Genomic DNA, 15382 nt, shown 5'->3' on the forward strand with positions numbered 1-15382 from the left:
ATGAAAAGTGTGCACCAGATCGTTGAATTTAGATTCTAAAAAATACAAAAGCTACCTCGTCAGGAGGGGACACATATTCCCCCTTGATCGGTCCACGTCCATACACATGCAGTGTATAGACACACGCGGATCAAGAGGTGACAATCTAGCAATTTACATCGACCTGAATATTCATATTTTCCTTTATACCTTTTTTGATTGAAAAGTTTTGCAAATATTCCTCCAGAAACGTGCGCCTGCTCGTTGTATTTAAGGGGAATACACCATTCTATGTACTCTCTGTGCTCTTCTTTCCACTGCCAACATTGAGCATATTCTTGACTCCTAACCGCCAATCCCCCCCCCCGAAAAAAAAATCCCGCCTACGGCCATGAATGTATACATAGGTCATCTATCATCTATTTTCACACTTGAGGACATGATTATTTCACCTTCAGTGTTTTTGTCTCCACCCTCTCCATCCCTATACTCCTTACATGAAATTAGCTGCCATCACTGACACAGAGTGTGCCTTCTAGAGATGTTATGTAACACTTGACGTCCAAAGGAGAGTTATATTTTCCCTAACAAATTACATTTTCCCGAAATGCAGAGGGAAACAGTATCGAAGGGAAAAATAAAACTCCCAAGGAACTACTGAGTGTTACATCATATTGCTAGTCAAAACAAAGCTTCGTTATAATGGTTGGCATAATGTTCAAACGTAGTATGGTTTATTTCAGTCTAGCCTCGGAACCGTCAAATTCTGAAATTATATAATCTGACGAGACGTGACTGCAGGCAACATAATGATTTTTCATTGTTGCTGCTATAGGTGAGTGATTGTGTGAAGACCAATCACCTACCAGTATTTATGTAGATCAATATAATTATATATATATATATATATATATATATATATATACATATAAATATTATATATATATATACATATATATATATATATATATATATATATATATAAATATATATATATATATATATATATATATATATATATATATATATATATTATATATAGTGCGAGAAGATAAGAGCATTCGTGGACGTAGCTAGTGATCAAAGTATGTGGTTTATTCCTAAGCTTTCGGTCGTTATGACCGAAAGCTTGGGAATAAACCACATAGCGTACGTGGATCACTAGCTACGTCCGCGAATGCTCTTATCTTCTCGCACTGAATGAATAATGAAGGAGCTACACTGGTTCTGTACAAGGTCGGGACCCCTTCTTGCACGATCTCCCTATATATAATATATATAATATATATATATATATATATATATATATATATATATATATATATATATATATACTATATCCGTGCGTGTGTGTGTGGCACGTTAAAGGAGATGGATGATTATATGTCATAAGATAGTATTAGTATATCACTACAATATACACGCACATGCAGATGCCCAGAGTTATTGTACATGGTCTATACGACAATGAGGATGAAATAAGCCACGCGATTCCAATAAAGTTTTACACACCTCTGGCACAGGTGACACCAGCAAACTCTAGGTACGTACAGTCGTGATCCCATTCATTCGATGATGGACAGTCGTAAATAGTATTTTCGTCACCCTTGCAATCGACATTATCGTAGATTATGGAATCTGCGTCTTCAGGCCGCCCAAAGTGCGAATATTTCCATGCAACCAGAGCGCGACGAAAACCGAGCATCCGGCAAACAACATCAGCACTGGGTAGGTCCCAGAGGTCATCGCATACAGTCCCCCAGGACTCGCGGTTACCCTGGGCGAGTATTTGTACCGTGCCTTCGCTGCCGTCTGATCCATCGACCAGACGAACTCTGTCTGCATGTTAACGAATAGAACGAGAGAACGGGCATCTTCTCTTTTTGTTTGCTAGAACGGTCTTTCAAAATCATAATGTACAAACAATAAGAACTCGGTCAATATCATGTAATTCATTCCTCTTTAAATGTGTATTTTGTTTGTCAATGAGCAAAGCTCATGATGAATGCTATGAGATACATAAAATGAAATAATGACCGCATTACGAAACGTCATAACTTCTCAACATAGCATACCCTGAAGGGATATTGAATACCACACGACGACCCGACCCTATCCGACACATATCACATCATGGTAACAAAAAAAAAAAGGTGATATCATTCTGAAACAGTGATCGCATTAAGATAAGGCATCACATCCATGAATCATTGGGTTACCCTTCTTTACAAATTAAGCCATTATTTACCATTTGCAGATGAAACAAAAACCCAGCTTTAGTGCTTCAAAATAGTTCTAAAATGTGAGTTAACAGAGAAAAAACCTCTGTAAATACGCTAACCAGTATACTCAACGTTAAGTAATGGTTGAATATAACTGTAACAAAACTGTTTTCTAGAATAAAGTTTTATAGCTATGGTTTATGAGAAAAATAGTGATATCTCCTCATATTTTACGCTTTATTGCGATATTTTCATATATATATAGCGTTCTTGTGATCAACTGACCTACACAGATGCGTAAAATGTGATAACAATTTTTAATTTACTGCTTCCAATTAGTGTAAATAATACTTTTAATTGAAATACTGACCACATCATGATACAACACACATTACGTAATGATGATACGTATATTCTTCATCTCCAGGGGCGTCGAGGTACTAAAACTTTTAACAATTCCTAACTTTTGAATCGACTGTCCAATTTACTTCAAACTGTGATATGCTGTTTCATGGACCTGCTACACTTTTGGAATAGGAATGAAAATCTTTCTTTGATCCCATTCTTCTCCACCGCCACCTGATTATATCTTTATGAGTACATTCAGACGTTTGGACAATGACGACTGTAAAATCGTTCATCGCCAGTGACAAAAAAATGATATTCCTTCAATTTGCTTTCAATAGACTCAACTACCCTTGAACGTATAAACACCAACGATGGGGAGCAGCAGACCACAAAACGACAAATTCGTGTCAAGTAAATTGGTAATCATACTGAAGTGGACACTTGCGGCCAGACAGAGCACGTTGCCAAATGGTAAGACATGCCTGTCGTCTATTGTTACTGTTCATGTTTACTCTAAAACAATGTGCGACAAATGGGAAAAAAATAGATTGCAAATCACAGTCAACATGCCTTGATGTTTCCTTCACTTATTAATTAGCGTATCGCGAATGAAATGATTATTTCCGAAAATTATGTGTTACAACTGCACATTCATTTTTTTTTTATTCCAAAGAGATTCATTATCTTCATGCTTATGTCTTTTTTTACAAGATTTTTCCAAGCCCCGTCTTGTCTTTTTCTTTCTATCTAGGCTGGGTGTCGGTGGACAAGACTGGATAAAATTGAGAAGGAATGTTCAAAATATGTGTGTAATACCTTTGACAGGAGCAGGTGCATGAATGAATTAAAAAGCGATGAATGTCCACAAGGTCTATGGTCTATGCAAGTAGTACGTCCATGGGTCCACTGATATTGCTGCATTCTCTCAATCCACACATTATCATGTTTTGGTAAACTTGTACAGATTGTCTTTTTTTAGTGTCTGAAGGAGATTTAAGAATTAAACGCCTAAAGGGCTACATAAAAACAGGTGATACATGGGCAGACATTGACAAGAAATAGGACGTAAGAATTTTGACAAGTTTTTATGGAGGGATGGTAACATTGCCGACATGCCACGAAGGTTAATCAGTCTTTCTTACCTAGGTATTGGAACTAATGAAATATAAAATATTTATACATCACTTGATACAACCAGTACATTACAAGGTACAGGCTTCAACTGATGATTTTAAGGGATGTATTGACAGGTGAAGGTCATCAGTGTCAGGATAAGGTCGTGACGACGGAGAATATTGAAACAGAGTAGAAAGATAAAAAGTCAGAAAGTACTATTACTAGAAAGGGAGTTATAGCACTTGATATCCAGTTTGGCGCAGTTAGGATAGATATGACTTGCATAGCAAAAGACTAGATCACATATAAACAGAGTGATAAAAAATTATTGAAAAGAATAACGTGACATGCACCGGGCATTCACACGTACCGAGTTTGCTTAATTTGAATTAATTTTCTAATTAAGCAATGTCAAATAAATTTTCTAATTAAGCAAATTTACCGTGTGAATGGAAACTGGAAAGGCGTAGGGTGTTTTGAAACAAGTTTCAAATTAAGTTTCTAATGAAGCAGACTCCTATAGCGTCAAGAGCAGATGATGAGAAAGAGTGTTCTCCTCCTCCTTCCATCCCCTTCTCAATCACCATCCTCATTCCTCCTTCATCCTCTTTTTCATCGGGATGGCCTATTATCCGATGATTAATGTAAACATTATTCTACGAGCCTATATCATAAGGTCTGTGGATCCTATAGCTGCAAGTAACAGGGATTTGTCATGAGCCTGACACCCATAGTCACATCAGTCACAGCCCACGAGTCATGCAGTCCTTGAGTCATAACGCCTACCAGTTCAATATTACAGTCAAGCATAGGCCCATATAGGCCAGAGACTAGGCGAAAAAGGACCATGAGTTCGGTACTGGGCAAACAAGGCCTACGAGTCCGACATACATCACGAGGCTTCATGCACGCATTAGCGGTATTCTTGGGCCTTTTATGATTATTATTTTCATGTACGCTAGAAGGTTTCTTCAACATAATAGCAAACGCATGATTATATTTACACATACTTTACACATTGTTCCTGCACGTGATCAAAGAATGATCATATTCAATACTGTAGCCCTAGAATGACTGTTTTGTATAAAATGACAGAATGTAACCATATATACAATTTGAACACTAAAACGAATCCTACAGGTAAAGACAAACACATCGGTAATCGTCTTATTTAGTTTCATGTATTTACTGCCAATGAGATGGAAAATATTCATGAATACGATGACATTATGCGCATTACCTCACGTTACCAATGTCAAAAAAGAAGAAGAAAAGAGGAATAATATGTCTTTACAGAATTTCAAAATTGTCGTATATACATGTAGGTACCTACTGATTTAATGTGATTATTACACTATTCTCGATGGAGCAAGTATCTATATAGAAGGATTATATATCTACCTACACTAATCGCTATTTTTTTTTACCACACTGGCGGCCATTTCCTATTCTCTGTATACTTCGTGAAAAGAAAATATACCTGTTCCCTCCTAACCAAATAATGTAAACAAAAAAATATAGCTTTGGTAAGACATATTATAATGTTCCTGAAATACAGAGCACAATTTGACTCTGCCCAAATATGTAATAATCTGCTTAATATTTATTGTTAAAATCGGCTATCAAAAAAGAAAAAGAAAAAAAATGACTGTCACACCAGGGCTTTCCTTGCAAATTTCACAAGGGCTCGATTACGTCAATATCTGGATTTATCTATGATGGCTAAAGCTATTATAAACGTGTGTCTCCCATTTGGCACTTTGGTGCTCCTATTGATAAAACTAAACCATTGTGTCTCTATGCTGCCGAATTGACATGGACGCATTGAATTCATTAAGGAATCACAGTGGCATAGATAGGGCCTTGGTCTAATCATCGGATAACTCATTAAAACATTACGGGTAACAAAAACACTTCTGGGAGGAATTACACGTTTTAGTCGCAAAGAAAACAAAAAGAAACATATCTTTTCTTACCTGTCATTTGAAGGCAGTTTGTGATCTAAAGGAAAGAGAAATGTAATGGGTTGATCAGTGTTACTGGAACAGGGATAAAAAAAAAATACGAACTTGCATTTGATGCACAACTAGTCAACTAATTATCATTTTATTAGTCTTTGTTGGTGAGTGGATTTGACTGTCTGCGTGTAATCAAGAATAACGCACGCTTTCCGTCACTATATCATGCTTAGACATACACACACGCACACACACACACACAACTGATTCCATGAAAGATTATTGGGCCAGAGAAAACTTCTCGGGAGCTGATATCATATTAGACGCCTTACATTGCACGGATATAGGGTATATTCGTTCACCTTCATGATCAGATCAACACAATAATGTATTGGTGTGGGAGGATGTGCCATTGAACGCTGCTATTAAGCATTCTAGCGATTAATGATCTGTGTTTTTTCTTTTTCTTTTCTCTTCTGAAATGGAGATCTTATGACTTCACTGAGGACAAGTTCGGACACTGGTCTTGTATGTAAATTACTGTATTGAAGGGCCAAAAGTTTGATAAGCAATACGTTAACATTCCCTAAAACGACAGAATAATGAATTGCTCCCGTACTCGATTGTGTGTGTGACTGCAGGCAATGAAACAGTAGAAACAGATGTCAAGGAACAACACACACGCACACGTACACACACATACACACACAAACGTAAATTTCAGCGACGTACATATATATATATATATATATATATATATATATATATATATATATATATATATATACATATATATATATAGGAAGAGTTTGTTCGCAAAAACCGATAAGTCCATTTTTGAAGATTTTGAAGTACGGTCTCTGTCATAAAGTATAAAATAATACATTTTAAATGACATAGTGGTCACTACATATAAAGGTATATTTTGGAAGTTATGGTCAAAAGAAACACACATTTTCTTATTATTCTATTTATTTTTCTTGACCTTTAATCGCAAATATCTCCATTTGGCAAATATGGACTTATCGGTTTTTGCGAACAAACTCTTCATATACATACATACATATATGTATATATATGTATTATATATATATATATATATATATATATATATATATATATAACTATATATAATTACGATTATAAAACATATTATAGGCTCTACATATATACATGCAAACATGTATTTTTCATCGGCCTTTGAACAAAAACAAAACTAACAGAAAAGAAATACCAACGACAAAGTTAACTCACCTATGGCCATAGGTAGCCAGAAATAGTAACAGATATGCATGCACAGTCTCAAGTAGAATGTCTTGATTCTTATTTTTTCATCTTCAGCACATTACATTTTGCTTCTCCTCCTTAACCTCACGCTACAATAAATGCTCCTCATATTTCTTTTTCTGTGGTATCACTTCGGTTAAGCTACAATATTATTAGACTTCTTATCATATATACACACACACACACACACACACACACGCACATATTATATATATATATATATATATATATATATATATATATATATATATATATATATATATATATGTATAGTATCTAGTAGACCCTACAGCTTTTACTACAATACATAACAGCTGATACGTCAAAAATCCGCAGATTAAGATTCTGATTCTAGCCCAAATTCTCAAGTGCAGCACACACAAAAAATGGTGTGAACAAAAATTGTTTGAGTCTATTTATATTCAGTTTCTTGTATTTTACTCACCGAAAATTTCCACCCCTTTATTAATTCCGATATAACACTCAGAACACAATCTGACATTCACGAAGTCATTCACATGACTTCCCTAAGTTGATAATGTCTTCTTAACGTTTGAACGTTAATCTCGATTCCATTTCATTTTGTGTGGACATGGCGGTGATTGGCTCAAGTACCTGAAGTCCCTAATTGTTGTTGCTGTTGTTTTAAATCAGTGTTTACCACCATAATACGAACGCACTGCTTGTATTTCGAAGCTAATGAGAACTACCTAGCCTAGAGAAAATGTTATGTTAAGACTCGTTCCTTACTGCTATGAATCATCACCCCCATTTTTTGCATTACCACATGGCCCGCGTTAAGATGAATGATTGATATGGTCTAGCTTCATGTCAATAAAGAAACATATCCGGATTCGAAATTATACAATTGTCATTTGAACATTCACTTTCTTGATAGAAATAGTTATATCAAGGGAAAGTTACTATGGCATTCTATTACATGTGGACTCATTTCAAACAGAATAAACAGAACAAATCACAGACGATTTCAGCAAGTGGGAAATGAGAAAAAAGATAAAACAAAAAATAAAGATTTACCACATTTGTAGCCAAGAAGACAACGGCCATAAAAATGCGAGATGTCATCTTGCTCTCCATGGTTTTGTCTTCACCTCCTCTCCGTGAGAAGCTGATTAACACCAGTCTGTTCGCCTCCTTACCATCCGATAGATGTAAGCGGAGAGTCTGCGATGTAAGAGTTCTCTTCCACCTCCCTGCCAACTTACTACAGGCTTTATGACCAAGCCTCTACCTCCTACAAAAAAGTGGATGTAAGCAAAGAACCTAACTCTGTAGTTCTACACAAAATAATACACGTTCCAATCCACCATTACCATCAAAACGAAGACATCAAGTCATAGTTCACTCCTTCAGGGTGTGCTCTTTTTAATGGATTCTATGTTGAACTTGAATCCAGCTGATAATCCAACTAACAATAGTACAGACGAAAACTCAGCAAGGAATGAGAGTGTGAAGGAGGATTCCACTTGACTTGAGAAACATCCTCAGCTCGAAGTGCAATCCGTGACAGGGAGCTGGCTGCTTCGACAAACTGCGCCAGCAGACGAGAATGAGAACGGAGAGAGGAGATAGAAAGGAAGAGAGGGAGAGAGAGAGAGAGAGAAGGGGGATGGAGAGAGAGGGAGAAATAAACAGAGGCTGAGAGGGAAGGGGAGGGAACAAAAGCCAAACCTGATAGCATGTCGTGCAAGAGTACTAGTTAATTAATGCCATTTTTATGATCTTGATTTCATCATCAGGTTTTGGGTCAAGCATGACGGCGACAGAGCACTCATAGGGAATAGAAGCCATGATCCTGCAAGACACTCAAAACTTGGCAGAAAGGAAATGAACAATAATCATCAAGATTTATTACAATCAAAATATTGAAATATAATCATTAATGATATATATTCGCACACACACACACACATACATATATTATATTTCAACTCTTGCACTTTTCCTCAAAGGAGGAACAGTGAGAGGAATAATGATGTCAAAGCTACCAATTTCTCCTTCCTTTCTCATTATCTCTATATATTATTGTGCTGTTGGTCAAAAAGATGGAATATGTTGGAATTTATTGCACAGTTTTTACTGGTATCTAACAGTCTATACAGGTAAAATGTAGTTGAGTGATTACATAACGTCTCCCCATTCGTTTCCCCATTACACAGGTGATATAATAGTATTGAAAATATGTGCATTATACGTGCTTTATATGCGAGACTATAAAAGCCATTTCATGTGAGATTCTGTTCCTATTGCTGATAATGCAATGTTGCCTTTAAAACGAGGATGTTTTCGAGCTTTTTGAACCGTTCGCAAGAAAAATTGTTACGAACGTTTCATAGGCTATGCCTTGTTCAACGAATAAAAGAGTGATGACAGTGCGGCAGGTTGGCCACAAACAGGGTAACATCATCGGGATGTCTTCGCGGCCTCGTTGGGACATCACAGAGTACAGTCTGTAAGATCCTGAAACGACAAAAGGGATGAGGCAATGTGCGGCCACAGAAACCTCCAGGATATCCAATCTTAACCAAAGGCAAGATGACTGCCAACCATTGAATCCCTGCAGGAGAAACCGGAAAGTGCCTTCGAATCCTCTTCGTTACCTGTGGAAGGAGACATAGGATCAATGTTTTCAGGGCAACCGTTAATCGGAGACTGTTCCAACATGGTTACCAAGCACTAGATACGGTTGACTAAATGTGCATGCCTGGCCGTTCGCCAAAGGGTTGCTCGTCTTCACTGGGCTAGCATGGCTGGGGAGCACAGATGCTTCCTCCATGGACACATGGCGACATATTGTCTTCACGGACAAGAGCCGCTACACCCTTAACAGAACAGATGGGAGACAACGAGTTCGTCTATCACCCGGGAAGAACCTTTGTGGTGACTGCATCAAAGAGACGACTCGAGGAGCTGACGGCTCAGTGATGATATGGGCTGGCATCCATTACGGTGGAAAAACGCCACGATTCGGAAAGAATCGTCAACGCCGTCGTGCACGAAGCTATCCTAGAATACCACTGCCTTACACAAGCAAAACGAAAGTACGGACATAATTTCTGACTGTATAGAAAGACAATGCTAGACCGCACAGGGCCGCTGCAGCAAGGGAATTCCTTGAGGCAATGCTCGTGGAGCAGTTGCCATGGCCATCTTGCTCGCTAGATATGATCCCAAGAGAGCATGCATGTCATGCCTCAAGCCTAGCTATCAACGATGTTTATGTTATCCCTCAAACTGTGTAGCATTGGGCCGACGCTCTTATGGAAGAATGACATGATAATGTCAACACGCTAGTTTACAGCATGCCGCGAAGTCTGCAGGCCCTGATTCGTGCGCTTTGCCAGGAGTGGACATACCCGCAGGCTACAAGTGACTAAGTTATGAACAACAATGTCTCCACTTTAATGCAAAATGGTCAATGAAATCGCCAAAAAAATATAATTGAAAAACTGACGAAGATTTGAATGAAAAAACAAACAAACAAAACGTGTCATTATCCTTGGTAGAGTGTCTATTGTAATCTTTTTTTTTTTATGCTCTAGACACCAACCAATTACCAATTGTAATTCAGAAAAAAAAATCACCGTCAAACGTGCTTAGATTGTGGTAATGATACATAGAGGGATGGTATTGTTTATGTTGAGATCATTCATCAGATACTAACTTTTGACAGATGATTAGAAATCACTTGTGAAATATCAAAAAGCGTGCAATCCTAAGAGGATTTCAAAGTTTAATTAATGAAATCAATTTTGAAAGGCTGAGATATAACAAATTCAACTAAAGTGGTCCTGATAAAAGGTGGGTCCAATCTTTTATTAGGAACTCTTTGTTTTTAGATTTCCTCATCCATTTCAAAACCGGTTTTATCAAATAAACTTTGAATTCCCCTTAGAATTACATGCTCTTTCAAATTTCATAAGATGTTTCAAAAGAGGTTTATCATTATCTCATAAAAGAGCCGGAAACCTGAAGCTCCATCTCAACCAAGTTTACTATACCATCCCTTTAAACGACGGAGAATGAAAATAATAATGTAATGACAATGTGTTTAAAAATATTCCATCTTTATGACCAACAGTGTATTTTCCATCAAGTACACAAGAAACAACCACATTTATAGTTATCATAATCATATCTAAAAATCTGCCACACAAGCTAGACTTCTCATGAAATACAAAAACAGACAATTTAGTTTTAAAAAAGAAGCATCTCCTGGAACTTGAGATATAGCACATATTTGCTAACAGTAACTTTATTCAAGGGTTCATTTTCCTTCTACAGGCAACTGTAAAATGTCGGCAACAAAATCGGCTTAAAATCATCAAGTAAATTGGTTTCCTGGGAGCTTCCTATCTGTATGGCACGCCATTACTTCGAAAGAGAGAGAGAGAGAGAAAGGAGGGGAGTTAGATTTTATCATTATTACACTGTATTATAACGAAGGCACGAAAAAAACTCAACTTTCAGTGGAACGTGATCCATCGGGATAATGAAATTGACATCCTTGTTTCACAATGAATATTTCAGATACTTGCAGCCTCAAATTTGCACACGTCAACCTACCGCAGTGCCTCCAACGTACGTCTACATAGCGCCTGCCCGTCTCCCTGAATGGATTGTACGTCTTTGTCTTCTTACAGACCTAGCCGCTGAGCTCCATTTTCTTTCCTTTAATCCTTCGTCGCATCTTAGCAATACAGTTTGTTTCCAGTTTTACCTACATGACCATTACCAGATGAGTGTGTCAAAAATAAATTCAGCCCTGAACAAGCTCCGTACTTTGCTTCATCAGCCTGTTCCTTCTATAAACATATTCCGTGTCGATATAAGATTCGGGGCAACTTGTTTCATAATCCTGAAAAATAGAGAAGGGAAAAAAATATATATTACGTCCTACCTGAACAGCAGTTTCTTCTCACTCCTTATTCTTTGTTTATGCAGTGCTTGAAGGCTTGATTACCCAAACAATGTTTACCAACAAATTCAAATTCAAATTCAAATCTTTACTTCTTCTGCAGCCTCTTAACATCACACTATTGAATTGCTGTGGTTCATATGAAATTCATATTACTGTGTCTTGTTTCTTTTCTAAAGTATAAGCAGAGCTGCATTCCTTTTATTGTCTAGAAACGCCATATTAATGGTGCAAAAGAACTCAATCGATTTATACATTTGGCATTCATTCCCCTTTAATGCTTCTGATTCCTTACATGCACATTACAAGCTTTTGGGATCGTACAAGGGGGGTGGAGAAGGAGGAACAAACAAACAAACAAATAGATAAACAAATAAAGGTGAAAACTTCTTTCCAAATATCGAAATACAACAGAAGTATATGACCCCCAGGTATCCAATTTTACCGAAATAAGAATTTATTACAATGAACATGATAAGAGTTGCGCCACTCTCCTTCCTCCCGTTTCGTCGGCGTTTATGGTTGACGCGGAGTGAATAGCTTTAATAGCCACTCAAGACATCGGATTCTTGACAGCCAGTTTAAACTTGACTATAGCAGTTCGAGTTGGGAGGAAAGATGTTAGTTGGTGGGGGGGGGGGGGATTCAGATTTTTACATTTAGGGAGATCATTAGAAACCACCTTTGGAATTTCAAAGACCATACAATTCAGCAGGAATTCAATATTTATTTGATGAAAATTGGTTTTGAAATGGCTAAGCTATCGAAAAACAAAGTAAGACAAAGTGATCTTAATTAAAGGTGCATAGATCCCACCTTTTATCAGGACTTCTTTGTTGTTGTTTTTTTTTCAAAAGCAATTTTCATCAAATAAACTCTGAATTTCTTAGAATTGTGTGTTTTTCATATATTTTATTATCTCACAACTAAGATGGAAAACTGAAGTCACATCTCAACCCAAACTATTCCATCCCTTTAGATATATAACGAACGCTCCATCTTATGATTTTTGGCTGCAAATTTCCCAAATATTTAACAAAAAGTACACCAGATCGTTGAACCTTCTAAAATTCTAAAATGCAAAAAAAAAAAAAGAAAAAAAAGGGGGGGGGGGGGAGGGGAGGTCTTCCCATATCCTATAATCCTATGATGTTTCTTGCATTCACTCCTTCAACGTACCAAAAGTGATGAACCCGAAAGAGGTGGTTGACATCTTCAGCAACACATCCAAGAAGGATGATGCTGAACTTTGTATAGATTACCATTGGATGAGTAGGCTGGAACCATTAGAATAGGATAGATTACCATTGGATGAGTAGGCTGGAACCATTAGAATAGGCACGAAGATCAAAGACTTTCCTTCGTGACTTATACATACGCCAAACCAAAACTATCTAATGTAAAAATACATTGTACGTTTGAAAATGTCTTCCCAGACCTTATAGCTATGGGAACAGCCTGGGAGGGGTTCGTTTTCATAGAAAGGTCCACTATGATATTCCTTCTTCTTCTCTAAATCCTTGTTATGGGCCTGCCTGATACATTCTACTCAAATGTTTCTGTCGCAAAAATTCTGCACTGATCAAAGCAGTAAAAATTACCAACACACACACACACACACGAACATACTTCACCCCCAACTACAACTACCCAATCCCACCCCATGTATGTGAAACATCTCTACACACATCAAATCTATCCCTGTTCACTTCCACCTGCTCACAAAACAAATTGCCCCAAAGGAAAAAACAAAAACAAAACAAAAAAACACACACACACACACTCACACAAATAAATAAAGTTGCATAATGGTCTTCCTATTTGTATTCGTAACTGCCCAGCAATCGTTATATTCAAGCCATCATGGTTAAATAATTAGGCCTACTATACTGAGGTGTGATCATGAGAGTTGATAAAATTGAGGGAATATTATGTGCACTCTTCATGTCCATGGTGCACCCTTTGCTCGTCAGGGCTTTAAGACCCTCCCCCGCCCCCCTACATGCACTCACTCACTCACTCACTCACAAATTGCCCATTCTATTGCGCAGACCCATTGTACATATAGCTAGAGGTTCACTTTGTTAATTGTTCTTATCCCTACGATACTACAGTCATGAGTCATGCAATTCATTTATCTATTTGTTTTAATCTTTATCACAGTATTATTATTATTATTTTTTAGATGCTCCCTTCATGCATAATGTGCTCTCGATATTGTCAACAGTCTCCCATCTTTGGAGTTGTATACCTGGATACCAGAATGTAGCGGGTTGAGAGATTGATGTAATGAGGACTTTATTGTACGTATAGTGATCAAAAGTACTTGGATGCCAAATGTTACAGTGCAAGAAGGTACAGAAGATTTCCAAAACAGGTATAACACTAAGACAATGAGTATGAATAGCATTGAAGCCACAAGCATCATTAATAGTATTAGTGATAATGATAGCACGATAGGCAAGAAAGGTAAGAAGGAAAAACCCAGACTGAAACCAGCAGAAATAGACTGTTACTGCAATGTATTCAAATACTATCGTGTATTATCAGATGTAATTTCATTCCATCAATAGAAAGATAATATGGAGTAGTAAAAGAGATAAAATTTGCCTGATGGTACATGTATTGTATCACAGAGAGTTTTCAAATCAACACAAGTCTCTGACAAATGAAGAGACAGAAAAACAGAAATATGAACAAAGAAACACATATTCAAAGATATTTCTTTATTTGACTGGAATTTTTTTCTTTTATTTTTGAGTGATGGGCAAAAATGTTATGGGAAATTATGTGTGAAATAGAGTTTCCATATTAAACGACTCATTTTGAGTGTTACTTCCTGGCTACAAAACAATAGAAATCTACCTTTAGTAGACACCAGGGAGGTGAGCCCCTCCCTGTAGACACTGATTAACATCTCATGGAAGGAGAGAGAGAGAGAGAAACTGGGTGTACTATACTAGTGAGAATCCCCTATATCAAGTACACTTCAATAATTAGAGTACAATGTACAACCAAATAATCTTTGAAAATGTCAGCAAAACCAAACTGAAAGGAAGAAAGTTGTGGTATTTCAAATTTTTAAATTACCCTCCAAAAAGTTATTGATGCCTTTGAGTGACTACAGTTTAAGGGGCTGTATAATACTGGTTGAGGTGGGGATTCATGGTTTTTACATTCCTAAGTGAGATAATGAGAAACCTCTTATGAAATATGATAGAGCATGTAATTTTAAGAAGGATTCAACGTTTATTTGATGAAAATTGGTTTTCAAATGGCTGAGATATCCCAAAAAGTGATAATGATAAAAGACTACATGCCCCAACTTTATTAGGATCTCTTTGTTTCACCTTGTTTTTGGATATCTCGGCCACTTCAAAACCGATTTTCATCAAATAAACTTTTGATACCCCTTAGAATTGCATGCTCTTTGACATCTCATAGAGTGGTTTCTGAATATCTCGCAAAATGTTAAAAGCTAAATCCTCACCTCAACCAGAACTGTACACACCCTTTAAGTTTCCAATGAAATA

At 37.0% G+C, this 15382-nt stretch overlaps 1 protein-coding gene across 1 annotated transcript in view; it reads right to left on the reverse strand.

The window, feature by feature from the left end:
- The window catches only part of LOC139737289 (uncharacterized), a 37266-nt gene extending 27671 nt beyond the window's left edge, over positions 1-9595 (reverse strand). Inside the window, exons 1-2 of the mRNA XM_071647964.1 lie at positions 9532-9595; positions 1492-1818 (exon numbers count right to left, since the gene is read on the reverse strand). Of these exons, the coding sequence (XP_071504065.1) occupies positions 1492-1818; positions 9532-9595 (391 nt within the window). The remainder of the gene's footprint in view (positions 1-1491; positions 1819-9531) is intronic.
- Between the last annotated feature and the right edge of the window lie 5787 nt (positions 9596-15382).

Source organism: Diadema antillarum, unplaced genomic scaffold (genome assembly GCF_040938485.1).
Source record: "Diadema antillarum isolate AM-2024a unplaced genomic scaffold, OU_Dant_1.0 seq00000688_RagTag, whole genome shotgun sequence".
In the NCBI taxonomy this organism is placed as follows: Eukaryota; Metazoa; Echinodermata; class Echinoidea; order Diadematoida; family Diadematidae; genus Diadema; species Diadema antillarum.